Source organism: Lissotriton vulgaris, chromosome 12 (genome assembly GCF_964263255.1).
Source record: "Lissotriton vulgaris chromosome 12, aLisVul1.2, whole genome shotgun sequence".
Lineage (NCBI taxonomy): Eukaryota > Metazoa > Chordata > Amphibia > Caudata > Salamandridae > Lissotriton > Lissotriton vulgaris.
The window spans coordinates 630,155,869-630,183,665 of NC_141700.1; the positions used below are offsets into that span (position 1 = coordinate 630,155,869).

At 43.1% G+C, this 27,797-nt stretch overlaps 1 protein-coding gene across 2 annotated transcripts in view; it reads right to left on the reverse strand.

Annotated features, from left to right (window-relative positions):
• The window catches only part of TCF25 (TCF25 ribosome quality control complex subunit), a 486,799-nt gene extending 460,863 nt beyond the window's left edge, over positions 1-25,936 (reverse strand). Inside the window, exons 1-3 of one of the 2 annotated variants that reach the window (XM_086945785.1) lie at positions 25,670-25,936; positions 23,350-23,556; positions 8,771-8,845 (exon numbers count right to left, since the gene is read on the reverse strand). In XM_086945785.1, the coding sequence (XP_086801911.1) occupies positions 8,771-8,845; positions 23,350-23,556; positions 25,670-25,861 (474 nt within the window). In that variant the 5' untranslated portion in view covers positions 25,862-25,936. The remainder of the gene's footprint in view (positions 1-8,770; positions 8,846-23,349; positions 23,557-25,669) is intronic. The other variant, XM_086945784.1, reaches the window with a different exon arrangement.
• Positions 25,937-27,797: the final 1,861 nt, after the last annotated feature.

Sequence of the window (27,797 nt, forward strand, 5' to 3'; positions counted from 1 at the left end):
CACTTCACAATTTATCATTTTTTTCCCAAAATTCCCAAACAGATGAGCGGCCAGTACAATATGAAGAACAGGAGGCAAAGGAAAATTGTTCTGGATTTTTCCATTCAAGTTAAAAGTTTGCACTTTTAGAATTTCTAGGCATAGATGGATAACTGGCCCACTGCTGAGCAACAGACCCTGCCCTGCCAAGCAGCGGCCATGCCGCTGCCGTATTGAAGTCTGTTAGGTTAAGTGGTGATGATTACAAGAACAAGCTGTCATAATCAAAATAAAGCAGGACATAGGACTCCTGATTCGCTGAATCACTACGAGAGTCATAGGGTAAGGAACCCATAGTGGGAAATTAAACAATCCTGGTGCAGACCTAGGAAGATATCTTGAAGGACACTCAAAATCTGCCATTCGTGGCTATTTCATTACACACACCTCTGTCAAGCGTGAGGCACCATAAAGATCCAGGAAGTCATTACGTCAAACAGGCTCAGTACCGACTCAGCCGTCAGTGCATGGTCTGCAGACAATTTAAATATGTTTAGAAAAAACTATTCAGAATCTCAATTTTTTCACAGTGTTTAGCATTGCTTCTGTGAATCCTTCATCAGGGCAGGGATCACATATGACTAGATTTTAGAGACCGATAACCCCAAGCTAAACAAAACGAGGATTCTACATTATAAGTGATCTAATGCCAATTGTGATCAGCCGGTCCTTCAAATGTGGATGAACTTGGATTCATCACCTGAGAAGACTAATACCTCTACAATCATACTCATAGTGAACACTTGGGCAGACCAAAGTCCGAAAGGGAGTACTGCAAATAGATGGACCACAGTGTATTGACTACTTCTACAAAATAAATGATATCTCCTTCATCAAGATATTTGAGCATGGTTGTTGGGGGGAGAGCGGGGGGAGTTGTGTCAGAAGATTCTGGATAGTTACCAGCCTACTGTCAAACAGAAAAGAAATACCGAACTTGATAATCTGTAGGATCATTATTACAAGGAAATATGCGTCTATCTCGCAACCAAGGCTGGTACTTTTACCCCTAAAGGCAAATTGTGGTATTCCTTATTTTGTCCGGGATGCAGTTTGGAGCTGCGGGCAACAGGTTGAGGAGAACTGAAGTTATTGACATTTTCTGCCTGCTCCCATGCTTCTTTAAGGCAAAGAAACTGGAGGATACAACTGTGCGGGGTGTGTGTGTTGCACCCTAAACCTTTCCAAATATTTCGATGGAATTTCATGTCGGAGAGGCCCATTTCAGAGCCTTAGCCAAAAGGCTGCTTTTCTAGCGTTTCCAGCATATTTTCTACATTTTCTCATGAGCTTCTAGCCCTCAAAAAGGCATACTATGCACATGACTGGAGAATCTGTTCAGTCTCCTGTGTACCTGCTCAGAATGATGCCAGCACCTATGCCACTGTGAGACGATGCACCCGGGTCCAGTCAGGTTATCATGGCTTTAGCCACACCTTTTCATATTTTTTGGAGGCAAGAAGTGGGTCTCTCAGAAACTCATGGAAGCTTCAAAAATCATATCTAGAAGACTGCCACAGAATGTCCAAGTAAAAGGCAAGTGGCACTGCACACATGATGGGACAAACTCTCGCACCCTAGCACTTTTCTGCTTGCACCATGATTCTCTATTGGGGAAAAGAGTTTCAGCAGGCAGCGAATGAAAAACGTTACTTTTTACCTTCTCTAAGAACACTTAAAACACAAGAATTTTAGTGTGGGATGCACAGAAAGGTACTTCAAGCCAAAGGGATGGATGCATTTCCTCGCTGCTTGTCTGACAACTGAGAGAAGTAAGAATTATGCCACTCTTGAAATGGTCTACAATAATACCTCATTAAAAACAAACTGGGCTCACTTTGCTGCTCTTCTGAATTCATATTCAGGCCTAAGTTTGCAAAGAGAGCAAAAGCCACAGGTGTGATTAGAAAGTAGAGAATGATCTACAAGCCTGGGAGACAATGTTAAGGGATATAGGGGATGCACAGCCACCCACGGCCACCCCGGATCCAGACCCTGATGCTAGGAGAACCCCATAGATAACAAGGTAGCAACAATTACCAAAAAGATGAGACATAAGCTGACACGAGATGGGTAGAATACCTGAATCAATACGGGATGTAGCGCTGACATACCCACATTGGAGAGGGTAGGGAGGGGGGCATAGGGTGGTTAAAAGACTATGGGCAAAGGAGGCATTATTTGAGAATATTACAATTTGCATGTTTGAAAAAACGCTGAAGAGATACTTGACTGTTTGGCAATGATCCTGATGGAGACTGGAAATGTTGAATTTCTACTGTGATGTTTCAAATATGTGTATATGTTGCACATCCTCTATATGTCTAAAATGCCAATAAAGATATAACAAGACTATTGCATTCTAAATGCTTATTGACACTTGGAGGCTGGTTTCGGCCTCCGGGAGTGGTGGTGCACGTTACATGATCCTGGCAGCAACTTTAAATAGTTGCTCTTGTTCTAGCGCTCATTAGCTTGTCTGCACATGGTGGCTGAATTTCGCATTTTTGCCAGTCTGGCCTTGGGAGCAGACAACAAAGTCTTTTAGGAGATCTGATATTTTATAACCAGACTTCTGACCACGTTTGTCATTTGTGTAACGATAGCCACCTCACAATGACCTTTATACTTTGCTTCTTCATTTAATGCAACTATTTCAATAGGCGTTAAGGCTACAATGGGTGAAGACCACAAATCTGAACCGCACAGAAATAAACTAGTAAAAGGCACTTCTGAAAAAACACATAATAGTGCTATACCAAATGCTTATTTAAATCTGATAAATAAATAAAAAACACAACTTGCACTTGCTGCATCGCCGACTCAGTGATGCAGCAAGCTCAAGGTAAGTGGTTTTATTTATTTATTTTATTTTCCCTATCCTGTTGTATGTCGACAGCCCCCTGCCTCTCCCCCACCACCCCACCACCACTCTTACCTGTAACGGCCCCGGCCTGGTTACCAATATACCACACTATGACTAATGCGTAATTCTCTAATAAAGAAGACATCTGTATAGCACTATGAGGCATTTTCTTTTTAGAAAGCACCTCAACTGGTGTGTATCAGTGCTTCTTAGATTTGTTCCTTTTGGTTTGCAGTTGTACATAACAGTTGAAACTTTACCTTTCTGATAAAACTGTCTTTTTTGCAGCATTAAGCAAATCATGTGACGCTTGGTATGGTGCATTTTGCTATTATGTAGCTCTTTAAGTAAGAAGGGTTCCTCTAACTCAAACAAATGCTTCCCCTGGTATCAATCTCAGTATAGTGAGACACTGAGACGTCTCTACTCAGCATTAAATCTTTGCCCTGTTTGTTGCACATAGACGCCTGGAGGAGACCGTATTCTATCACATGTAATCATCTACACACTCATGAATAAACAGAATTATTTCTTTTACCCAATGTTAGAAGGTAATATTTCTCTGTGGACTTTTCGTCTAATGTACTTTTCTATAGAACTGCCAGTTAGGAGGCCTAGCAGCAGGAATAAAATACAATACATTACGACTAGCATAAATATACTAATTGTATGCACATTTTTCTGGGGGAAAGCAAAATCCTTTTCAGAATCGGTTGCATATGGCTGTTTGATTCCTAAGCACCTTGTGATGGGAGCCTGCGGTCTCTTTTGTTACAGCGGGAGAGTCACGGTACACCCATGCTGTTCTTTAGTGTATGACAGCAGCGGCCTCAGTCCCTGCTGCCTTCACCCCCATATGTCCCGGACCTTAAGGGAGCCCAGTATGTGTCAATCATGAAAGCTAAACAATTAAGCAGAGCGGCGGGGCTGCGTTAGGCTCCTGAGAAACAATAAGGAGCAAGTCCTAAACGAGAGCGGGACGGAGCAGGGCTGCGGGCGGAGGGACGAAGGCAAGCTGCGGGCAGAGGGGAGGGGGGGGGGCGAGGAGAGACGAAGGAGAGCTGCGGGCAGAGGGAAGGGGGGGGCGAGGAGAGACGAAGGAGAGCTGCGGGCAGAGGGAAGGGGGGGGCGAGGAGAGACGAAGGAGAGCTGCGGGCAGAGGGAAGGGGGGGGGCGAGGAGAGACGAAGGAGAGCTGCGGGCAGAGGGGAGGGGGGGGCGAGGAGAGACGAAGGAGAGCTGCGGGCAGAGGGAAGGGGGGGGCGAGGAGAGACGAAGGAGAGCTGCGGGCAGAGGGAAGGGGGGGGGCGAGGAGAGACGAAGGAGAGCTGCGGGAAGAGGGAAGGGGGGGGGCGAGGAGAGACGAAGGAGAGCTGCGGGCAGAGGGGAGGGGGGGGCGAGGAGAGACGAAGGAGAGCTGCAGGCAGAGGGAAGGGGGGACGAGAGCGAAACGGAGGAGAGCTAATGAATGAATATATGAATGAATACATAAATGCATAAAACGGGGATCACAAACCGGAAAAGTGAAACGTACATGACAAAAGATTTGCCCACACATGCACATTACTTCACAGCCAGATGATTGGATCATTTATAACTCTTAAAATAACACCCTCTTCATTCCGACTAATGGACAACAGTGCACCCAAAGGAAACCACATTCTAAAAAACTCGTTGGGAAAACCCATCCATACACATAAGGACTTTCAAAATGCACCACACGTTCTACACAACAGGATCACCTGGACTTTGGTCAACAATAATTCCAGAACCACAAAGGGTACCCAGAGTCTGAAAGTGATATTGAACAATACAAATGATACAAGTGTGCTGTACCAATACAGGTAAGACAATATCATAGCATGTGACTGCATTATTAAGATGCTCCCTTGCTGGTTCTCAGCTCCTGGTTCTATCTTCATAAAAAAAAGAATCAATGGGGATAGTTCCAGAGCAACTTTCAGTTTTACACTAATATAAGTTCAAATTGTGAAAATACTGTAGTCAGCTTCAGAACATTCCTAAACCCCCTTCTTTCCTCACAGTTCTTATTGTACCTTTAGTGCAATTACCTTATGTTGGGTATTTAGTCTGCAGAGCAGGCTGTACAAAACTGTTCCATTTACAAGGAGATGTGGGGTCCCGAAGAGGCAGCAACAGGGAAAAGTTTTCATTGGCTAAAGAATTTACTATTTAAATAAGTCGCCAGCAAAGACGCTACGGATTAATCATGCAAGACTGGTGATGGATGTCTACAAACACGAGAGACAACTGTTTGCCTCGCTATTTAAACTAATCTCGTGCATTAGGAGGTCAATGCATGCATGTGCAATATATAACTCAGCCTGGCAGAAATAGGGGCAAGGCGAGGCAAATCCAATATGTCTAGACTTCATTATATTTTCAATCCTGACAAAACATTTTACAAATCCTGCTGCCGTGGAAACAAGCATTGGCAAAGCCAATACATACCGCCTATGGAACTGCTGTTGGCTTTGTCAATTTATTTTAGTTGCAAGATACAGCAGTGTTGGTACTGTGCAGCATGGCTGAAAGAAAATAAATGCTTGCCACGTCATACTGCTTTTTTTCTGGAGGGACAAGCAGCACAATGCGGGAGCGGATGCGAGTGGGAGGGATGGGACAAGCAACAACGGAATGCAGGAGACGGTGGGAGGGACAGGGCGAGCAACAACAGTATGCTGGAGAGAGTGGGCAAGCAACAACGGAATGCTAGAGGGTTGGTAGGGACGTGGGGAAGCAACACCAGAATGTAGGAGGGGTGGTAGGGACCTTGGGTGGGCAACAACGGAATGCCGGAGCGGTGATATTGATGGGGCAACTAAGAACCGAATGCGGCAGGGCATGGGAGGGACAGAGGCAAGCAACAATGGAATGTGAGAGATGGTGTGAGTGACAGGGGCAAGCAACAACAACATGAGGGAGGTGTTGAGAGGGACAGAGTAAGCAAACATGGAATGTGGGAGGAATGGGGCATGCAACAATGGAATGGAGGAAAGGATAGAAAGGACGAGGCAAGCAACAACCAAATGTTAGGGGGATGGGAAGGACATGGGCAGGAGCGAGTAACACCTCTACACAGGGGGTGAGGGAGAGAGAGCCTGCAAACACGTCCACACTTATGGAGTGCTATCAGTAATCAAAACAAACTATATTTTACGGGCACACGTGATGACTATGTGGAAGCCATATGTGCGGTGTTTGCACGGATTGTCCCGCGAAGGTACAGCTGTGACGCGTGACATTTGTGCCTACAGGAGCAGTGAAGCAGCCATCAGACAGGGAGGGCAGGGGGCCGGGAGGGGGCGGAGCCGCTGCGAGTGGAAGTGACTCCGCTGTCAGCAGTGGGCAGCAGCTTTGTGCGCGCGTGTATGTGTGTTGGGTCTGACTGAAGAGCCGCACACCCCCTGCACCTCAGCCGGAGGATAAAAAAAACATGGCAGTGGAAAGAAGAACACCGAACACACCTCCAAATCCGAAAAGGACGGAGCCTATTTGGAGTGATGGCTGGCCTCCATTTAGGAAGCCAGCCAATGAGAGAGAGCCAAAATTAGAGGCGGGATGAAGAGCCCCTCTAAGAAAGATAAGATCTCGCTCGAACCGGATAGTACCTCGACCTAAAAAAGGAGAACAAAAGCCACTCAAAGACATCTGCTAGTTTTCTTATCACTGAAGCAAATGAGGAATATTTTTCTAGCGGAGAGTCATCCGGACTGAGGAGGTCTTCAGTAGAACTTGCTCCACTAGTGTTTTGTAAGACTAAGAATAGTCTGCATGTAAATGCCGGGGCAGAGACAGGATCTCTGCTTCACTTTCATTAATTTCATCTATACACGTACTGATTTAGAAAGGCAACTTCTTCTTCATCAGTTCCAAAAAGACCCTGGAATGCTAATCAGGACTGGTTATCCTTCACTTTCTTCTTGAAGAGATAACTTTTAGATCTCTTCTTTGCACGTTTTTAGAATACGATGGGACACAGGAGTTTGTGTTTACCCTGGGGGTGTAATTGTTGGCTGGTGTTGGAGTCTATCTAGCTCAGCACCATTAGAGGCAAAATAGCAAGCTCTTAAACTTCCTGAGAGTCCAAGTGAGGGACTCCATAGCAAGACGTAAAAACTGGCTAGTCCCTGCTGGAAGGGATGTACCTTTCAAATGAGATACCTTGAGAAGGATACATGAATTGGACTTGTATTAATCTATACTACTATTATAAAGAGAGAACTGTGTCCTTTGAGCCAGGTAAACTCGGAAAGTACACCACCAATCCAAACACCCAAGACATATTTGAAAACCTCAAGGCAAGCAGAAGGACATAGGCTATTAAAAATAAAAAATGTATGTTGTTTAAAAAATTTAGAAATAAAAATAAAGTAGTCCCTTGCAAGTAGCGCCGGCCGCGACGTCTGCGTGATGACATCATTTGCGCTCCCTGGCAACACTTCCTGAAATGGCGGCGAATCGTGCTGCCCGGGGTGTCAGAGGCTGTGCAGCTCTGCGGATCGGGCCCACGTGCGTGCTGACATCATTTGCGCTCCCTGGCAACACTTCCTGAAATGGCGGCGAATCGTGCTGCCCGGGGTGTCTGAGGCTGTGCAGCTCTGCGGATCGTGCCCATTGACGGAAGATCGCGACCTGCTGGGAGAACTGCCGGCCTGTGCGGGCGGGGCGCCTGGAGCGGAACCGGACAATCCCTTAGAGCGCGGACGGGGGTGAGTCCTGGAGTGACTGGCGCTGCTTCATGCGCGGGGAGCAGGAGGTAGCAAATGGTGAATTACAGGAGGAAAAGCGCCTGGAGCTGGACCGGCGACTGAGGTAAGGCTCAGGCTGTCCAGGACACGGGCGGGAGGGGGAGGTTGGCCCTGAACAACGGCGGCTGATGTAAGGCTCAGGCACACGGACAATGTCTTGGCGGGCGGGGGCCGGGGCGGGAGTGCACGCAAGCCTGAAATGCTGCCCCCAGCCCCCTTCTGCCCCGGGCAACGCTGGGGCGGGCTGCTAGTACCAGAAAAAGAGGAATCTGAGCGTTACGCATTGGATTTCTTCTGGTGCTTCCAACTTGCTCAGGACGAGAAAAGGAGTAAGAGAAGAACATTTCTGCTTTTGGTGGGGTTTCCTAGGGGCAAGAAGATCTTCACCTCATTTGGAACACCCAGGAGTCCATGTGTGGCGTCATAAATATGTTTTCCTCCCTCTCTCTTAAATAGCTTTGAAATGCACGACGAGCAGACTATCGGGCTCTCCTCACATTTGCTGCGAGAATTTTGCATGCAGGGCAATGACAGATATCTGAAGGATGCAGTCTGAAAAAGGCTTCAGGTCAGACAACATTGGGGACGAATTTTTTTTGAAAAAATCTGAAAAACCATGTAAGAAATAAAACTCGATATAGTGCAGCTGCGAGGTAGAGAAAAATATGAACTGATTTATGGGGACTTCATAGATATGCTTTTTCACAGATCCACAGCTGACACCGCACTTTGCCACGTGAGAACATTGCTACAATCCACAGCTGACACCGCACATTGCCACGAGAGAACATTGCTACAAACATTTCAGGTCCAGGACAATGACTGAAAATAAGGTCATATGAGAAATTGATGAGAAGCAGCATCTATTAAAGAACAAAGTGAGTCATTGCTTTTGCTGTGAGCCAAGAATCACAATCGTTGCAAATGCTGACTCACAAACTGGACTATCCCATCAGCGAACTGCATAAGAACACGTCAAAAAGAAAGAGCTTCAGGAGGATTGAGATAATAGCTCTAATGTTCTAGCTTTTCCTTTGAGCAAAGTAAACAAAAGCCAAAAATATATACATATAAATATTTGTGCCTTAACATACCGGCGCTTCTTCTGGTGGGCTTTTCTTAGGTTTTTTTTTCTTCTTTTTCTTTTTTGGTTTATTACTCGAGTTAGGCTGGAAAAAAGTACAAGAAAGTTTCTGTTGTTAAAGCGGAGCTAAAAAAGTTGTACATGCCTGCCATTCATCCAATACAATCAAATCACAGTCCAAGTTAAAAAGTGCTTCAGTAAACACTGCACCATCATTTTTAAAATTATCAAAGCACTTTTCCTGGTTGCGTATTAACTTCTCCTTCATTACTCATACTTTATGTGCAACTGTCATGAACTGAATGTTTCTTTATCGTTTATTGGTTTGTTAATAATTTAGAACCAAAACCTCCTGATTGTACGATATTTATTGTAATGCATGATTTGGCCCTTTAAGGGAACAATGGTAATGATTTTGTTGCTTGTATACACAGGTAATCGACATGACTATGTATTGCTCTGTGGAAAACAAAAACATTTGGTTAAAATAAATAAATAAATCACAACACATTTCCCCAGAAAAGGGAAAATAATTTAAATTGTAAAAGACACTGCCTGTTTAATTTGTGTGTCTCTGCTGGTGTTTGATGCTTTCAGCATAGTTGTAAACTTTAATCTCCAATTATCACGTTTTCAAAATTCTTTTCTGCTGACTGGCCTTGTTCCCAATATGACACTGATAATACCATCACTGTGGGAAATGGCATTACGGATCAGCTAGAAATAGAAAACAGACGTTGTGGCTAAGATACCAGTCTTATCATCAAATGGGTAATTCAATCTATCATTTAAAATTGTGACTAACCACAGTGAGGCTCCCTTGCTATACCTCCCCTGTATCATGCACTCTGTGTGACATACGTATGCAGCCCTAGTAAGTTGCAAACCAGTATGGGCACACACTTGCAGAGTACAGGGACTACCACAACATATAAGATGCTTACGAAAAAAGACCATGGAATTGATGAAGAAGATCCAGTAGAGAGTCAAGAAGGCTTGTTATCCACCAAATGTCAAACAAGAAGCAAAACATTATCTCCTGGCTCCTCTCCATGGCAAATCTTCAACCACTTGCATTTTCACATCTTTCCATATAAATTCAAACATTTTCTACGATACAGACAGCATGATAAACCCAGAGAACATCTCTCAAACTGCCTCTCCATTTCAGCATTCGCTTGGTCTTTATTGCCTCTGCTTTTTAGCTGTGGACTTACCCCAGAAACACCAATATACTGCTCATGGTAGCAAACCCAAAGAAAAGCACGAATGCTCAAGCATGTTAGACTCTATACTGGGGCTCTACTTTGCAACACCTTGTCGATTACAAGCTCAATGGCCCTGAAGAACGAGGTACTTTCCTTCGGTAATACCTATTCTGGTAGACTTTAACCACAGATTACTCAACTTGTGAATTTCACCAGGTGCTAAACTTGATCTAGAAGATTTTTATTGCAACTCCCTGGTGCGCCAGTAGGTGGCATTGAGGGGCTCTGCGTTGCATCTGGTTTGCCCCAGATATGATGTCAGGGCCACTATATTCACATCACCTTCATGCTTGGACATCAGTTTCTTTCTGATCTCTACCTTCCCCGGCGGACGTGGATGAGCCCATTCCACAGAATAAGGAGGAGGGTGGGTCAGTAAGGAATCTGCGTTAGATGGAGTCTCTACTAGAAAAGGCGTCACCGAAGGTAAGTAACTTGTACTTGTGATAGAAACTTATAACTGCAGATTCCTCAACTTGTAAATAGATAACCAATACAGTACCTCCCCAGTTCGCAGATATGTGGAGTGGCTCAGACCAGGAAATCCTGCAGCATAGGTATGGTGAAGTGCCAGCCCCAATGGCCCTGGCTGTTCAGATAATAGTGCTTTGTGAACGTGTGGAGGGACGCCCACGTAGCAGCCTTGCAGATGTCCAAGACTGGGACATCGCGCACCAGCTCTAGTGGAATGAGCACATAGGTTATTTCTTGGCTAGCCGATGGAAGGTCTTTACGCACAAGGCAATCCATCGGGAGATGGTTTTCTTTTCTACTGATTTCCCGTTTTTGGCCCCAGAGAAGGCAACAAAAGGTTGATCATCTAATCGATGATCTCTGGTCCAATCGATGTAAAAGCTGAGGGCCCTCTTGGGATCGAGACGGTGGAGAAGCTGCCAAGGTGATGGATTGCTGTTTGTGGAAAGGCATGACTACCTTTGGCAAGAAAGCTGTGTTTGTCCAAAAGACCAATTTGTCTGGGAAGTAAGTTGAGAAAGGTTGCTGGACATGGCCTGGAGTTCTCTCATTCGTCGAGCAGAAGTCATAGCAAAGAGGAACACTGTTTTAATGGTTAACAGGCCTGGAGAGCAGCTGAGCATCTGTTCAAAGAAAGTGCACATCAAGTAGGTGTGAACCTACTTGAGGTCCCACTGCGGCATCGCTAACAGTGTTGGCAAGAACATGTGCGTTGGCCCCTTCAAAAACGCATCACATGATTTGAAAAGAGGCGTCAGAAAGGGCCAAAACCTAACTTTTAACTGTTGCCATATCAAAGACTTGCTGAGCTTGAGCGACAAAATAATAAAATGTCAGACAACTTTGACTATATAGGTTGAACATATCACAAAGACAGATGGATCAGGAGTTCTTGTAGGTCCAGCATACATGCCCCTAATTAATATAAAGTCTATCAACAAAGGTAAGCAGTTCCTTATAAAAAAGAAGAAGAAGGGGAGAATAGTTGGTCGGTGTCTAAGGAAATGGACGGGGGTCTGTTCCTTTAGGAACTGGAGCCCTCAAACACCCAAGTGGGTTTCATGCTTCATCATAGAGCATGATCCTCGTTGGTCTGGCACTGCAATGCCCAATCAGCACCTGCAGAGGGGCTATTTATCAGAGATCTTTTGTTCCAAAGCTGTATGTGAAGTGGGGTGTAGGGCCGTAAAGTGTAGACTGGTGTGGTGAAGTGTGTGTGTGTGTGTAAAAAGAGGTGTTTAAAATAGACTAAGTAGCTCTCTAAAACAAGTTTTAAAGGGGAGTCTACTTGTCAGATTGTTGGTCAACATGTTCTTTACCGTGTTGGTCAAAAATAATCAGGTGGCAAATCGTCAGGACCGAAAGATTCTAATCTACACAGTGGTTGGAATCCGGGTTGGTGTCAAGGATAGTCCAATCACAATTGAACCTAAATGTGGTGTACCTTAATATAGTGATACTTAAAACAGCTAATCTGAAATAAAGAATAAAATATGAATACACATGATCTGCATAGTGCTGGTCATCCAGAACATATTCTCATTGCAGTGCAGCATGCAAAAAAAAATCAACATGCTGCCATCAGTGGTAGTGCAGCTAGCACAGTGAAAGACAAAAACACACATGACACACTTGAGGGTAATGACAAGCAACAAGATTTCACACAATGTAACATGGGGATAAAGCAACTCACCGAAGTAGTGTGGGTGGCACTTAAGCCTCCACGAGTTAGGGCAGAGTGAACGCTCATTTAGAGTGCTAAAAATTACAATTGAAGAATGTGATAGAATTATCCCAAAGTAAAACTTCTATTAAGTAATGCAAGACCTGTAAAAAGACTTTCTTTGGTACTCACAGAGTCGTAGAAGCAGATACAAAGGATGTCCTACCCAATCTCTACCGCCTCGAGAGAGGAGGAGAAGGGGAAAGGCGGCGTATAAGTGCTCCTTGATCAATTACTCAAAGGTGCTTGTGGTTTCCCTGTAGCCAAGCACTAGACGGGAACATAAAGAAGAAAGTGTAGGAGTCATCTTGGCAGCATCAGGGGTGTGAAAACATTGTTACTCGTAATACCTGAAATCGTGGGAATCCGGGCAAAGAGCGGGATATAATGAGGCTATCCTAGGAGGTTTTTCTGGCGCCGGGCAGGGTCAGGGAATCGGATCGCAGGTTCGAGTAGGTGTAATTGTGCATGCGCGCTAAAGTGCCCAGAGAAGCGGAATGCCAACGACATAATGGTGCAGGCCCCTTGCCTACCTGCCCAATGGAAAAGATAGTATTGCCGCATCATCGGGGAGGGCAGGGGACCCCAGTGTCGAGAGGAGCCGACAGATGGCCTCATGATGTGGGGCCGGTCTTCGAAGAACTCTCCCGGGAACCTGGCAGTGCCAGATTGTAGTGGCTCTCCCCTGTATACATCGGGAAAGGAGCGGGGTGAGTGCGAGGGGCGGGGCTCGAGGACCCTGTAATGCTATGCCAAATTAACGATTCAGATCAGGTGGCATTAGAAGCAAGTTGATGCCAGCAATCATTGCCATGTGAAGACAGCGCACATTGTAAAAAATATAAAAATGGCGTAGAGGCAATGAAATTAAAGGAATACATTAGATGATTATAAAAAAGGCACAATGTCACTTGGGATGTGCCTAATCATATAGGAGTGTAAAAGGTAGTTCACATCAGAAAAACAAGCATTGGCATAGCCAATAGGTCTCGCCTTTGGGACCTTATAAGTGTTTAGCCATGCAACAATTGATGTTTTTGTACCAATGATATTGTGCTGCATAACTAGATACTTATAAGGTTCCAAAGGCGAGACCTATTGGCTATGCCAATGTTTGTTGCCTTTTTTAGGAGGTCAATGGGGGCACGGGACGGAGGCGAATGGGCCTTACATAAAGCTCCACTCCCTCAAAGCCACGCCACTTCTCACATGGCAAATTTTCTTTTTTGGATATCCCAATTTCTTACAGAGACTATGTCTGGATAATCCAATTTCTTACATTTGAGAGACAAGCACAAGCTGGGAAACTAATACGAACCAAGCAAATGATATAATAATAAAGCCCACCGACGGTAAGCAAAGGGTGAGCTCCAACCACTTCTGTGTTCTTGGTAAACAGCAAAATACCTTGCCAGAGACAGTGCATGCTCTATTAGGCTTGCTGTAATAATTTCATTACAGTTGAGCACCTACCACATATTAGAGACGTGGCAATTTAACTGTAAGAAATGAAATTAAAGACTGACTTATATAAATGGATTGCAAGCTCCCATGTATTATTATAATAATAAAACATCTATTTCCCTACTTAATACATATAACGTGCTCTGTGAGTATTGCACCAGAAAATGGACAAATCCACCGCACTTCTGGTAAATCGCATTCTGTTTGCAGAGGAGATCACTGGTATGTTTCTCGCAAGACATTACATTGCTCGTTGTGAGAGTAAGGTTCTAGAAAAAGAAACAGCTGCACTGTTACGGAGCACGGAGGCCTGAGGGGGCTTCTGACATTTTACATTTGCTGAGAGTGCAGGACAAATAATGCTTCTTATGCGCACACACAAGAAGAAGGCAACTGTTGATTAACTGAGCTGATCGCAGGACTTCCCTTTCACACCAAACCAAGTGTGTGACTGTATCAGGTAAACAGAGGTGTCAGTGGTATTTGAATTCCGTCGATGAAGACGGAAATTCCGCCTAACAAGTCAAACAGCGGCAACAAAAAACTGTTTATGTGAGACGGCTTTTGCTGTTCCAGTAAAACCAATAATTATTTTACTAAAAACGTGCGAAATCTGAGTGTCAGCGTGGAAGGCATTAAGCACAATACTGTGCAGGTAATTTCACAAGATAGGAAACTATCCTGTCAACTGGCAACGCTCAGCATATCCTCCCATAAACTATGAGTTGACGGACCGACAGACAGATACAGTTATAACTAGGGCCTGCCGTCTTACCTGCTGCCATGAAATCCATGCTGTAGTGGGTTGGTGGGGTGGCATGAAGCGAGCCGGCAGCCAAAGTCGCTAACATTAAATAACAGTAGGTCGCTCACACTTTTGCCCTATAGCATGGCCTCTGCCTCTTGCAGGTTACCTCCTGTGCAAACTGCCAGGAATGCAGCGGTCCCATTAAAGCGAGCGGCCCACAACTGAATATGGACAGCGGGAGGGGGGCGGGAAGAAAATGAATGTGGACAACTGGAGGGAGCGGTAAGAAAGTGAACATGAACAATGGGAGGGGGGCAGGAAGAAAGTGACAACGGAAGAGGGGAGGGAAGAAAGTGAACTCCAACAATGGGAGGGGTGAGAAAAAAGTGAACATGGACCACAGGAGAGGGGCGGTAAGAAAGTGAACAATAATAAATGGGGGGCGGGAAGAAAGCGAACACAAACAACGGGAGGGAGCGGAAGGAAAGTGAACATGGAGAGCTGGAAGGGGCGAGATTAAAGGCAAACTACTGCGTATGGCGAGGGGGGCGGGAACAAAGTCAACATGGATGGGGCTCTGAGATAGCAGGCCGCGCGGCCGTGAAAGTGACGCTTAATGAGCCATGACGAAAGAGAAAAGCCAGATGGTGCCTCTGCTCGTAACTGTGCGCGTAACCGCATGCTCTAGGCCACACAAAAAGCTGTGGTCTACTTTTTAACCTCTTCGCTGCGGGGGGTTTTCACCTCCTGTGCGGGGGGAGGGGGGCCGCGCGCAGCGCACCCATGCTGGTGACGAGCTCAGCTCGTCATGGTGTACAGCGGAGCTGTCCTCATGACGAGCTGAGCTCGTCATGGCCGCACCCGTTTTTGGAACGTTCAGCACAGCGGGGAAATTAGCCCCTCACAAGCTCCAAATACTTAGCAGGGACCCAACTAGAGGTTCTATACAGCAGTGGCTTCAAATTCAGATTTGTCCCGCATGGAGACAACTTTTTTTACAAAAATTACAAAGTCCCTTTCTGGATTAGGAGTTGGAAACTATTTTTTAAATGTTTTACTTCCAAACTTTCACTGTGAGCAATCTACCTGGTGTACCTGACCAGGGCTCAAATTGCACCTAGGTCCTTGTCTAGCGGGTCCAGTAACTACCAATAGCGCGGAATTCTTTTTACTTAAATCTTTTTAAAATTCATATTTCTGGCTCCTTTTATTGGATTTGTGTAATTTTGTTCATGAAATGTTTCTAATGTGGTTTGGGATTTTTTATGGCTTGCTAATTTTACTTTATTTCTGTTTCAGTACTGCATAAATACTTTATGAGTTGCCCTAAGTTAAGCTTGCTTGCTTGCTTTGTGCCATAGCTAACCAAGGAGTTGAGCTCAGGTTAATTTAGTGACTCTAAGGGTTCACTCAGACAAGAGTTGTGATTATTGCTCAATGTGAGAAGTCGCCATCCCCAAATATTAATCCAATTTCTTAGTCCTCTTAGAAATAGCCAGATTTATTGATGCTAATGGGGCCGCTGATAACATAGTAATGATCTAGGACCCATATTAGGTGTTTATTATGGCCTTATAACTCAATTTGTGGTGCACGTAATCTAAGGATTAGAACAAAAACTAGCGCCAATGAATGTACTTGTGCAAACAATGTTGGTGTTCAGATACAAACTACTAACATTAGATGGCTCTAGCAAACAACACAAGATAAAAAGATATCTTAAATTAAAAAAGAAACAAAAATGTATTAAAAACCCTCTACAAACCAACTGGGAGCTAAGGCAGGAAAAGCCCTCTCAATCACTACAAAAACAGATTGAACAGTTATGAGAGCAGAGCACGCAACTTGTTTTTAAAGACCATCAACTGATCTTGGAAATTTCTGAGGATTTTTTATAACTCTATGTAATCAAAGGTTAGCAATGAAACTATTGATCAATTCCCACTCTACCAAAGAGTACCAAGTAATGCTTGCTATTTAATCAAAATCACAAAGTGGAGCTTGTAGAGTTACACAAAAATAATCATTAAACAGGCATAGACAAACTGGAGTGCTTTTTTTATAGATCAATACTGATTGCAAAATATACTCTTGACTGAATAAATACATACGCTGAGTAATACATAAAGACTAAGAAGGCTACGGGCTAAATCAAAATCCATATATATGACATGTTTGCTGCTATAGACCTTGCAACAACTTTCAAACATGTACCAATCATTAATACAGCTGATGATGAAAAAACATTTCGCACATAAGTTGGAACTATATGTGGGATTTGATAGCACAGCATTTACAGTATACATATATATATATATATATATAGAATGTCCCTTTAAGCATTATGTTTTGCTCTGTTTGTGTTAGTCGAGGTTAATATGAAGAGTCTCAATGAATGTAATATTAAATGTGGAAAGCCACAAGGATGCTCCCTTTCTGCTTCGGTGTTTACCTCATGTATACAACCTCTGAGAATTAATATAGGGCAATCTCAAGACATTTCTACTTCCTGGATGCACATTAGATTGCCTTTAAGTAAAGTCCTGTGTGGATGATCTGACTGCACTAACGACTAATACAGAAAATCACTGGATTCATTTAATGACGATTGCGGTTTAGTTTAGAAAGTGGTCTGTCTGCAAGATTAACTTTACTCAGGGGGTAGTAAGATCAATTGATATATTTCTAAGTAAGAAAAAAAGAATACATAAAATTGCTTGGAAATAAAATTTGCTTGGATAGCACTATAACTTTTTTATTGAATCTCCAATCGGATTTGCATGAACATATTAAATTAATAGACATGAATTCTGCATTTACCAATCTCAATTAGTAGAATAAATAATATTTAGATGAACATCCGGCCAAAAATGTTATACTTTTTCCAAAATGTGCCAGATTCTTTATCTAACACATTCATCCATAAATTGGAGACCCACATCTAAAGTTTCACATGGTGCACCTATAATATTCGCTTGTCCAGGAAAAATATAACTGAAGCACTGCATGAAGCAAGTCAGCAAGTCTGGTACATTCAGACTTTAAACTTTATTTCTTGAGCTATTTTAGTGCAAAACGTTCAATTCTTACATTTTCTGGATCAGTACCCTGACACAGATGCTAGACAACCTTATTTACTTAACAACTGGTAATGCAGGCAGCATGCTACAACAGGGGACTCACTAAAAGTCATCTTCTCTGCTTTTAATATGGCAATATAGCTCATAACATCGTTGTACAGAAATAGCTGGCTGCAACTCACCAACATTTGACACTTGGCTAATAGAATTCCATGTTTACCTTGCTATGAAACAAGATTTTTCCCAACAACTTCCATAATCTAGAAAGGAAGAATAATTTTGCTATAGGGTATGAAAGTTTCTACATTTACATTCTAAATTAACTTTTCTACAGCAACTGGACTTCTATTCTACTTGAGTCCAGTTTATTTACTTTCATTGTTTCCCCCATGCATCCTCATGTTTCTGACTGTACGCCATAACATCTAATTAGAATGCAAAAAGAAGGTAAGATTAAAATATCCCCTTTTACTTTTCCCTCATCGCAATACATGTTCTTACCTATATCTAGTGTGGTCTGGGTAAGCTGGACCCGATACATTTTCTTCTGTAGGTCTGGTATAATCGAGGGAAGCTGGACCTTTCCCTTTTGTCTTTTAATCTTTATTTTCTCAGCAATAAAATCCTTCATGTAGAAGTGGGTGATGGTGGGCATAGGCAAAAATTGTTATAACTTCACTTTGAGAACCAAAGCTTGAAACAATATCCTACAGTTACGTCTCTTTACACATTAAGGTGGTAAAAACTATATAACGTTATGCAAATTCTTCAAGTGGCTTGCTCATTCACAAAAGACCTCCACTGCGAGGGTAAAGTAGACCGGTACTTACATGTGGTCAGTCTGTATGGAACACCAAGAGGCACAGAATCAGACCCCAATCCATGATCACTTAGCCCATTATCCATTAAGACCAAGTGACCAAGACCAAGTGGGTGATGGTGAAGGAAGGTGAATTAAAACCCCACCCACCAGACGACTTGAGGGAAGCCCTTCGTTCCTCAGCATGTTTTAATGGAAGGTTGGCCATTCTTTTAATTTTATAAGCAATGCCTTGGATAATATTCTGTTCATTAATTTACATATATTGCTAACCGGAAAATCCTCCTGGGTTACATCATAATTTCTTAAATTTCACATCAAACAGGATTCATTTTGGAGAGAATACCAGCTAACAGAGTAGACCAAATGTGAGTAGCCAATGTTCTGCAGCCCTACTACCTAAGCATGCATTGTTCTCCTCATTATGCACATATAGGTCTCCCCAAATTTGAAACCAACAATGTTGCACTGAATAACCCCAAACAGGTCTTTGGTTCAATCAAGGGAAAGAGCCACTTTAGATGAACACCAATGGTTTAGGGGAAGAAGTAGCAGGAAAATTCAGGAACAACAGAAGTATGAGGGGCAGCTGGCGAAGATATGGTGGCACATGCCTCCATATAGCCTTGTGTGTGCTATGCATGGCACCTCACATGTGTACAGAGCTCATGGTTTCCATTATACTGTCTCCTCTGCAAGTCTCCCTTTGGCTAAGGTAAAAAAACAAAGCTGAACATTTTTACCTCAATCGCAGTGAAAGGCAAGCAGCTAATAAAGCTTCTACAATAATTTAGGGCAGGTCGCAGTGGTCTCTGGGACGATGAAGAAGTGCTGCAGTTGAGAAGTTTGATAGTGGTAAAATCAAAGGTAAAAAAGCCTTAATACTCTCCAGTTGCACATCTACCAGGTTACTTTTAACATGGGGATGGCTTGCCCTAATATTCCATGTATTCTTAGGGCTTTCCTCACATGTATCCTTAACAAAAAACAAAAAACCACATCTGGGGTTTTTAAGGTGGCAGTTCGGCTACCCAGAGGAGCGTCTGGCATCTTTTCTAGACCTGCAATCTCAGACCTAAGTTGTACAATAATGCCACCTATCTCTGGTTGGCACCTGTGTTATCCTAGCGCCTTGACACCTGCGGGTATTAGTGCACTTTATACATTTATATCCTATCCTATCCTAAGGGGAACAGTTCCTTGGGTACATGGTATGTTTCGTCTTTCGTTCACCATCCTTGTGCTTGGCTAGTTTGTGACTTGAGTTACCTTTAGTTAGGTACAATTTCTTAATACATTAGATCAGTAGTTCTTAAACTTTTGACTTCTCTGGGACCCCACTTTATATTACCTGGAATCCAGAGACCCCCACTGAATCATTATTGGAATCAGGAGAACCCCCAATAAGTTATCAATGGAATATAGGGACCCCTGTCTAAGCAATTTCAATGATCTGAACTGCAAAACAGTACATAACATTAAGCAATTTTATTAATCATCACGTGTGCATTTGTTTGACGATTGCTTCATTTTATGTATTGTTTTGTGCCTTATTTTTGAGTACCTCATTGGGCAACATTGCCAAACCCTGAACTAAAAATCAACGTTTACATTATATTGGGAGGGTTGTAGCTTTTCTAAATGTAATTGAGGCCACTCTTCATCCATACTTTATTTTGTTTGATGCACTAACACAGCTCAAACTATTCAACCTGAGGATACCAACTTTAATTTTACCCTCCAATTTCAAGTTTCTCCACATTTACGGAGCGTTTCGAAGTTTTTAATTTTGCTTCTTTATTTATATACAATTTATCTGTTGACAATATTAAAATTGTCTAAGCAGTCGCAGATCCAGAGTAGATGTGGCAGAGCCCAGAGTACCCAGACAATAGGTTTAGCACTGCTGCATTAGATGGTGTAAGATAGTTCAGTAGTGGGCAATGTTATCCAAAGAGGTACTCTAAATTAAGGTGCAATGTTAGATACAGTGATAAGTTGTGAGACACGAGTTGTGTGGCAAGGTGGAGTTGCAGTTATAAAACCCTGGTGGCCTGTAAAAATGATGGTGATATGTAGTATGATTCGGCAGGGTTGTGGGACTAGCTGTTAATGGCTTTTTCCCAAAGTCAATGGAGTATTTCCTTACCACATGATTGTACACCAATGATCTAGTAATACTGGTCAGACTTCAATAGGGCTGCAAAAAATTAGTTGAATGCCTGTTCCAAAATGTTGTAACATTACCACTCTCAAATTAAGAGTACTGTATTTAGAAAAAGCAAACCTTGTTTAATTGGAATTTGGAGGAAGGAATGCTCAATGGCGTATCTGAATACAAGTATTAAGGTGCCTTGTTTATCTGCAGACGAACTTTTAAACTGCATTGTAATGACATTTCGAAAAGAGCTCTGCAGACTATGAATGGCTTGAGGAGGCTAAAATAATTCTAGGTAGAACATTGTGTAAAATCCTTGCCAAGGTCCTTCAATCAAAAGGTCGATACTAATGCCTTATATGGTATCTGTACTCTTCTATTAAACAAATTACCAAACTTCAAAAACCTGTGGAGAGATTTTTTTTTTGGGGGGGGGGGGGGGGGGGGGAGTATTTTTCCTGACCCATTTCCGCCAATATCAGAGACATCAGGTTAGTAGTTGACCTCGGCGTTGCACTTCCTCTGCAGTCTAGATAATGAGGACATCCTAAGTAAGTGTATATGTGCTTGCAAATTTTGTTTCATTGTGAAACTAAGTGGGAGGGAACTACAAAAAAAAGAAAACAATTCATTCAAGCAACAGTTTAGGGGATACGAGAGGTATACCCCAGAAGTGATTGGACCAAAGATAGTTGGAATAATAATGAACGGTAATCTGACATTCACTCAGTTTATATACATCTTGAACTTGCAGTGAAACAAAACATGCTCGAAATCGATCAATTTAAACTGATAAGCCATTGAATATGTATGTTAAGACAAAACTATATCCATTGCAGATGGCTAAGATACGTCACGTACAAATACATCAGCATAAATCAAGTAATGGTTTTAGGACATATAAAAAAAAGTTGCACATGTCGGAAGGACTCTCCAACCCCCTTGGTCACTTTTTATTGCTTTGCCTAAAAGTCCTTCATCTCAGAGCTAAATAACCTGTTCCTTTGTATTATAAATTGTTTGGCAAAACCGAGGCAGAAACTTTGGATTTTATAACAGAAATGTGGAATAAAGATTATGCAACATCTTTGGGATGTGTTAAAGAGTATTTTGTACTGATTATGGTTATATGTATTAATATGCCTTAGTTAACTACTGTTGTATGTATTTATTAATCGTGTCTTGTATAGCAGAGTGGTGGTGTATGGTGCAAAGTGTTGTAAACTGTGGAGTTAGGTGCAGGTACCTTTTACGATGTGCAGCACTATGTTGTGATGTGATGGAGTACAGTCTTTTGTTTATGGAAGGGTGCCCCTATATTAAAGACTGCTTTGGATGGTAACAACTGCTTATTATTACTGCAGTATTATTCAATCTTGAAACATATGATCAGAAGAATGATTCCTTTTGTTGCATACAAATCAACTGGCATTTACAACAATAGAATACTTCAGTTTCATTTAAAATAAACGAATAAAAAAAGATTTGATTACAGTGACCAATCTATCTTATATCTAAACAAAGTTGCTCAATATGACAAACCATTCTACCGAGCTTGCAAACGATCCTTATCACCTGCAGAGTCTCCCAGGGCTCCACACTGTCTCCTGCTCCTGTCATTTTCAACCAATTCATAGAGCAGTTTGGAGCTCTACTCACAAATATCATCAAGATTCAACAATATTCCAGCAATGCACAACTCCACTTGAAATTCTCCTCTGCTTCAGATATTCAATGCCTCAAACATTGCTTGCACATAATCCAGACATGGATGCCTAGTGCCTACCTGAAGCTTAACCTCACCAACACAGAATTTCTATTATTTGCCAAGTACAATAAACAAGATACAGTACAAACCTAGCTCAATGCCCTGAACCATGACTTCTTCGAACTCCAACTCTCACCGAGTGACAAATCAATTGGATTCATCCTAAACACCAACCTCTCCTTCAAGGAACATATTTAAAAAGAAATACAAAGACAGCCTGCTACCAGCTCTGCCTTCTAATGAAAATCAAACCATTTCTTCCAAAAGGCGACTTCAGAACAGCTGAACAAGCCCTTGTACTCATGCCTCTTGATGGTGGTTATGCCCTACTGTATAGCCTCTCAGACACCACACTGGGACACTTTAGGGGCAACCTACACCAACACACCGCAGCACATCTCTTCCATGGCCTAAAGAAATATGAACAAATCCCCCCTATCCTGATGGAACTTCATTGGCTCCCCTGGCTGGACCGCACCATCTTCAAAACCAGCTGTACCATTTCCAAAGCGATCATGCCCAGCACCCTTGCTTATCTGGTAGACAAGCTCAACATCTCTGGTGAATCTCATAACACATACTGCCAGGACACCATCAGACCGCAGACCAAGGAGAGTAAAAAAAAAGGCAGCAGGCCTTTCTATCTATGCACCTAGGATCTGGAACAAAATCCCTCTATCCATAGGGACTTCCCCAATGCTGCTATTATTTCGGAAAGAATTGAAGACTCACCTCTTTAAAAACCACTACATAGCATTGCATTAGGCATCCTCAATCCAGCAGCATTTCCTCCTATTCGTTGACTTTCTGTTGGTCTTAGACCATGTACAGCACTCCAGCGTATTGACTAAGTTTGCACTACAGAAAAACAATATACATACATTCTGTCAAATTCTATGACTATAATCAGTAACATGGCACTCTGAATTATCCACCTTGGTGAACAAAATCAAACGTATGCCTGGAATTGAGGTAAAGAGTGGAGAGTTTCAATGCCACAAATTGCTCTATGACGTTTGCCTAACATTACCATTAGATCCATTACTATGCAATGTGTTGCAGAATTCAACAGAGGTCATAAAGTACCTGCGTACAAGCTGGTGTCTGATGATGGCTTTCAGATGTTCCCTCTTCCTCCGCTTCATCGTCGCCTCCTCTGAACCCATTACTGGTTAACTCTCCTGATTGAGTGTCCTGGATTGTCTTAGTTGTATCACATTCCTTCAGTCTGGAATCTGCAACCACAGCATTGGAAGGGGGGTGCTCCTCTGGGTCTCCGTCCACATCTGTGATCTGCATAAACAAAGATGGTGTCAAAATCTGCTCAGAGGTGCATGCGTTCAAGATTTATAAAATAATGATGGGCAAAGTGACAGTAAATAAAGAACAGTGATGTTAGATGACTGTTGACTTTGAGAGAACTGCCATTTCTACAGAAAAGGAAAAAACGGAACCAGTGGCACAAATCTGGCTAGCTTTTCTATGTTATTAACCAAGAGCAAATAAAAGGCATAGTGTAGATATCAGCAACCAAGCAACGCGTAGAATGGAATTCTGTACCCCAAGACAAACCTCAGCATTCACAAGCCAAAAGCAAGCCCTTTGCAAAAGATTTCTTTACAACTTACTTGATATATTGCAGCTGTCGCTCTAAATTGACATGCAGACTTAACTGGCAGTCATCTGCGCCACACAAACCAGGATGGGCTAACAGTTCTTCAGGCCATTTCTCTCTCTCCATCTCCCATATTTCCTCTCATCTTCACCGGCTACTATATATACCCCTCTGCATTATTCATTTAAAAATAGTATTTTTTCGTTTAAAAGTGAAAGGAAACTACTTTCACATATCCAGTTTATATGTTAATTTATGAACTGTAGCTTATTATGGACATACCTGAATTTATCAAACCAGATGCTGCAAATGTACCTATCTGTGGCATTATGCATGTACATTTATTCATCATTGCACTATGGTGGCTCAGCATGATGATGTATTTGCTCCCCTGTGTCACTACGCATGAACACACTAATGGCATGGCGCAGCTGACATGCTATTTATTGTTTGCTGAGGAAGGAGCAACCTGGAGCACAAAGAGGGAAGGGTACTGTAGGGGAGAGGTAACATGATGAGAGAGCAAGAAAGCCCATACACTCGCATGAAGTAATCAAAGAAACAGAAACAAGTAGTTCCCTGATTGTGCGTAGTAGAAAGGCACAAGTCCTCTAATCAAAAGGATGCTAAAGAACCTATGCTCCGGGGGAGGTAAGATGTGGAAGGAAAGCCATTGAACAAGAAACCAACAAATGAGACTGACAAGAATAAAGTAAACAATGAGCCAGCCACAAGACCACTTTCAGTATTGGTATTGTTCACAAAAGATCTTCGACATCAGAAAATTAAAGCTGCCTGCAGTTAAGACCTAATAAAATAGAAGTGTCCGCATAAACAACAGTGTCTACTCTTCTCGTACTTTTCTGCAACTGTCAACACCTCAAGCTGATAAGCAGTCGCCGCACGACCCTCGGAGCATATTTAAAAACTGGAGGCACTTCACCCAACACCTTCCATATTGCACCTCACTGTGCAGCAATTACTTAAAGGTGCCTCAGAAGCAGATGTGAATAGGACTGCTCTGTGGCATTGTCAATGGTGAGAAGCTCAATAATTCTACAATAGATATCTGTGTGACCACAATGTGTTTTTTCATCTCATCTGTACACCTTCTACAGTCAGTAATGTCGCCGACTTAAAGCTGCTTCAAAGTTCTCCCGGAGCACCATGATAGACATGAGTAAGGCATCAAGTACTGGGTTTTACTTTGCATTTTGGTCCCTGTAGTTTTGCATTCCCTTTTAAAATGTAGATATCACAATGCAAAGTTTGAACAAGAACTGGATAAGCTACTCAAGCTTGACATATGGTAACTCGAGGGCGTCCCAACCAGTGCATGAAATGGAAAAACAGAAGTGCGGGTACTCTGTAACCAGAGAATCTGTTTGTTTCTGAGAAGTGCCTGTAATCTCCAATCAAAGGTATAGCATTTCTCGTGAGAAGTGCAGGTATTCTCCCTCTCAAAATATAAAAGTGCAGGTACTCCGTACCGGACAGTACCGGCCCATTTAAAGCATTGGTCCCAACTTTTGTCATATTGCTGCTCCTCATGAAGTATAATAACAACTTTAGCTCTCCGATTGCCACCAGTTCCCCTACTCAGAGTGCTATCGATCCCTTTAGACATGTATTGTTGCCCCTTCACGTAAAGTGCTGACTCCACATACAAGCTGACAGTATACGTCCCCATTATAACCGGTCGTGATCAGCCCCACGTGGACAGGGAGAGAGCCCTCTTCCACCCAATAGCACCATTTCAACCCATGACTGGAATGTGCTGGACATTCTCACCAGCTCGAACAGGTTGGTGACTCCTCTCTCTTGCAGAAGTTTCTTGCCCTTCTTGTGTTTACTCCGGACAGGGACATCCGCTTCTTCCTCCTCATCCTCTTGCTCAGCTTGCCCCGGCGGCAGGTCCCCAGGACCAAGTGGCTCCTGAACCCGCACTTCACCCTTCAGCCGCCTCAGGGCCCGGCGAGACATGTTACCCTATTCCTTCGAACCCGTGCCAATCAGGAACAGCAACGCACATGCGCACATCCATGGTCAGGCAGCGCCAGCGACATAGCATAATTCATGCGCGCGCCGCACTAGACGGAAGCGTGAAGAACGGAGCGCGTGCGCGCGTCCTAGCACGCATTCAAACCGGCAGGGAAAGTTAAGACGTCACTTAGTATGTGTGACTGAAAGGTTAGTGATAACGAAGAGTGCTCGTCATTTCAACATTTCAATTGTGTGTCGCTACCTGCGACATGAGGAATTCCAGTTTCTGTGTATTAAACATCAAGAAGTAAGCGTGATATCATTGTAGAGGTTTCTAATGGAGCTATTGATCCCTGTTTGTAACAAGTTGATTTGGTAGCTATTATATTTATAAATGATTCAGTTTGGGTGTCAAGGTGTAGCACAGGAAAGGGGGTGGATTCACAAGTGGCAGAGCTTTAAAAGCAGAGTGGGGTATCCTCTGTTATAGGGGAAGCCCTTTATTTATTTATTTATGCATTTTTATATAGCGCGGACTTTACCCGAAGTCGTCAGAGCGCTTCACAATAGGAACACAAATGATCATGATGAGAGCATTACACAGGAACCGATTACAAAAGCAGACGTTACGTTACATAAGGTAAAAGTGACAATTGTGAGCAAGCAAAACACATGAGGTAGTAAAAATTGTGAGCAACCAAAAATACATGAGGTAGTAAAAAATGCACGAGGAAAAGTGACAAGTGTGCAGGATATAAGAGAAAACAAGGTATAATTTGAGGTATATTACTGCAATATGTGCTAGACACTCAGGCACAAGAACGAGCGTTACGTAGGCAAAGGTGGCACTTGTGCAAGTATCAAAGGCAAAAACATGTGAGAGGTAGCAAACCGTGTGTTACAAGGGCCAAGTGGTGTGGGCATGTTACAAAAGGGTATCAAACACAAGTACATGGAAAATACTGCATAAAAAAGGGCAAGCATTCCAACCACAAGAACACACTGGGAAAGCACTTCCATGGTCATGGAGAGTAGAATTTTCAGTAGTGGGAGGTCTTCCTTCAAATAACAAAGAGGACGTGCATTACTTTTGGAGGTGTCTCTGGAGGAGTAGAACTTTGAGGTCCCTTTTGAAGGCCTGGGAGGAGGCGGTGGTCCGGAGCTAAGGCGGAAAGGAGTTCCAGATTCTCACTGCGTTGCCTGAAAAGGATTGGGCCATCGTTCTTTCCTTCTTGAAAGTGGGAGGTTCAAGCAGTAGATTCTCCGCATTGCGTAAAGGTCTAGAGCCTAGAAGGGAAGCCAGCGGAGGGTGGATAACATCGGTGTGATGTGATCGCTTCTTTTGGCCCCATAAATGAACCGAGCTGCTGAATGGAAAACAGACTTAAGTGGGAACAGGTGAGATTTGGGGAGGCCAGTAAGAAGAGAATTGCAGTAGTCTAGTCTGGAGAGGACCAGCGATTGCACCAGGGTTATAAGGTCCTGCTCCGGGAAGAAGCGACTGATTCCCCAAAGAAGGCGCAGTTGGTATCGAGCAGATTTTGCAATGGAATTGATGTGGGGAGTTAGATTGAGTTTTTTGTCTTGTAAGACACCAAGGGATTTTGCGCTGTAGACAATGATGGGTTTATTGTTTAGTAGATTCATCTGATCCATCCATGATTGAACCGGGGGAGGAAAAAGTGAGGAGGAGAAGAGGAGGAATTCAGTTTTGGAGGGATTCAGAATCAGTTGATGAGTTGACATCCAGTTTTGAATGGAGTCGAGAGTAGAACTTAGGATGGAGAGATCGTGAGTGGAGGCAACCTTGAGGTAGGGTTGAGTGTCGTCTGCATAGAGATGATAGTGAATCCTGGATTTGCTTAGGAGATTTCCCAGTGGTTCTAAATAGAGATTGAACAATGTGGGTGCAAGTATAGAGCCTTGGGGAACACCT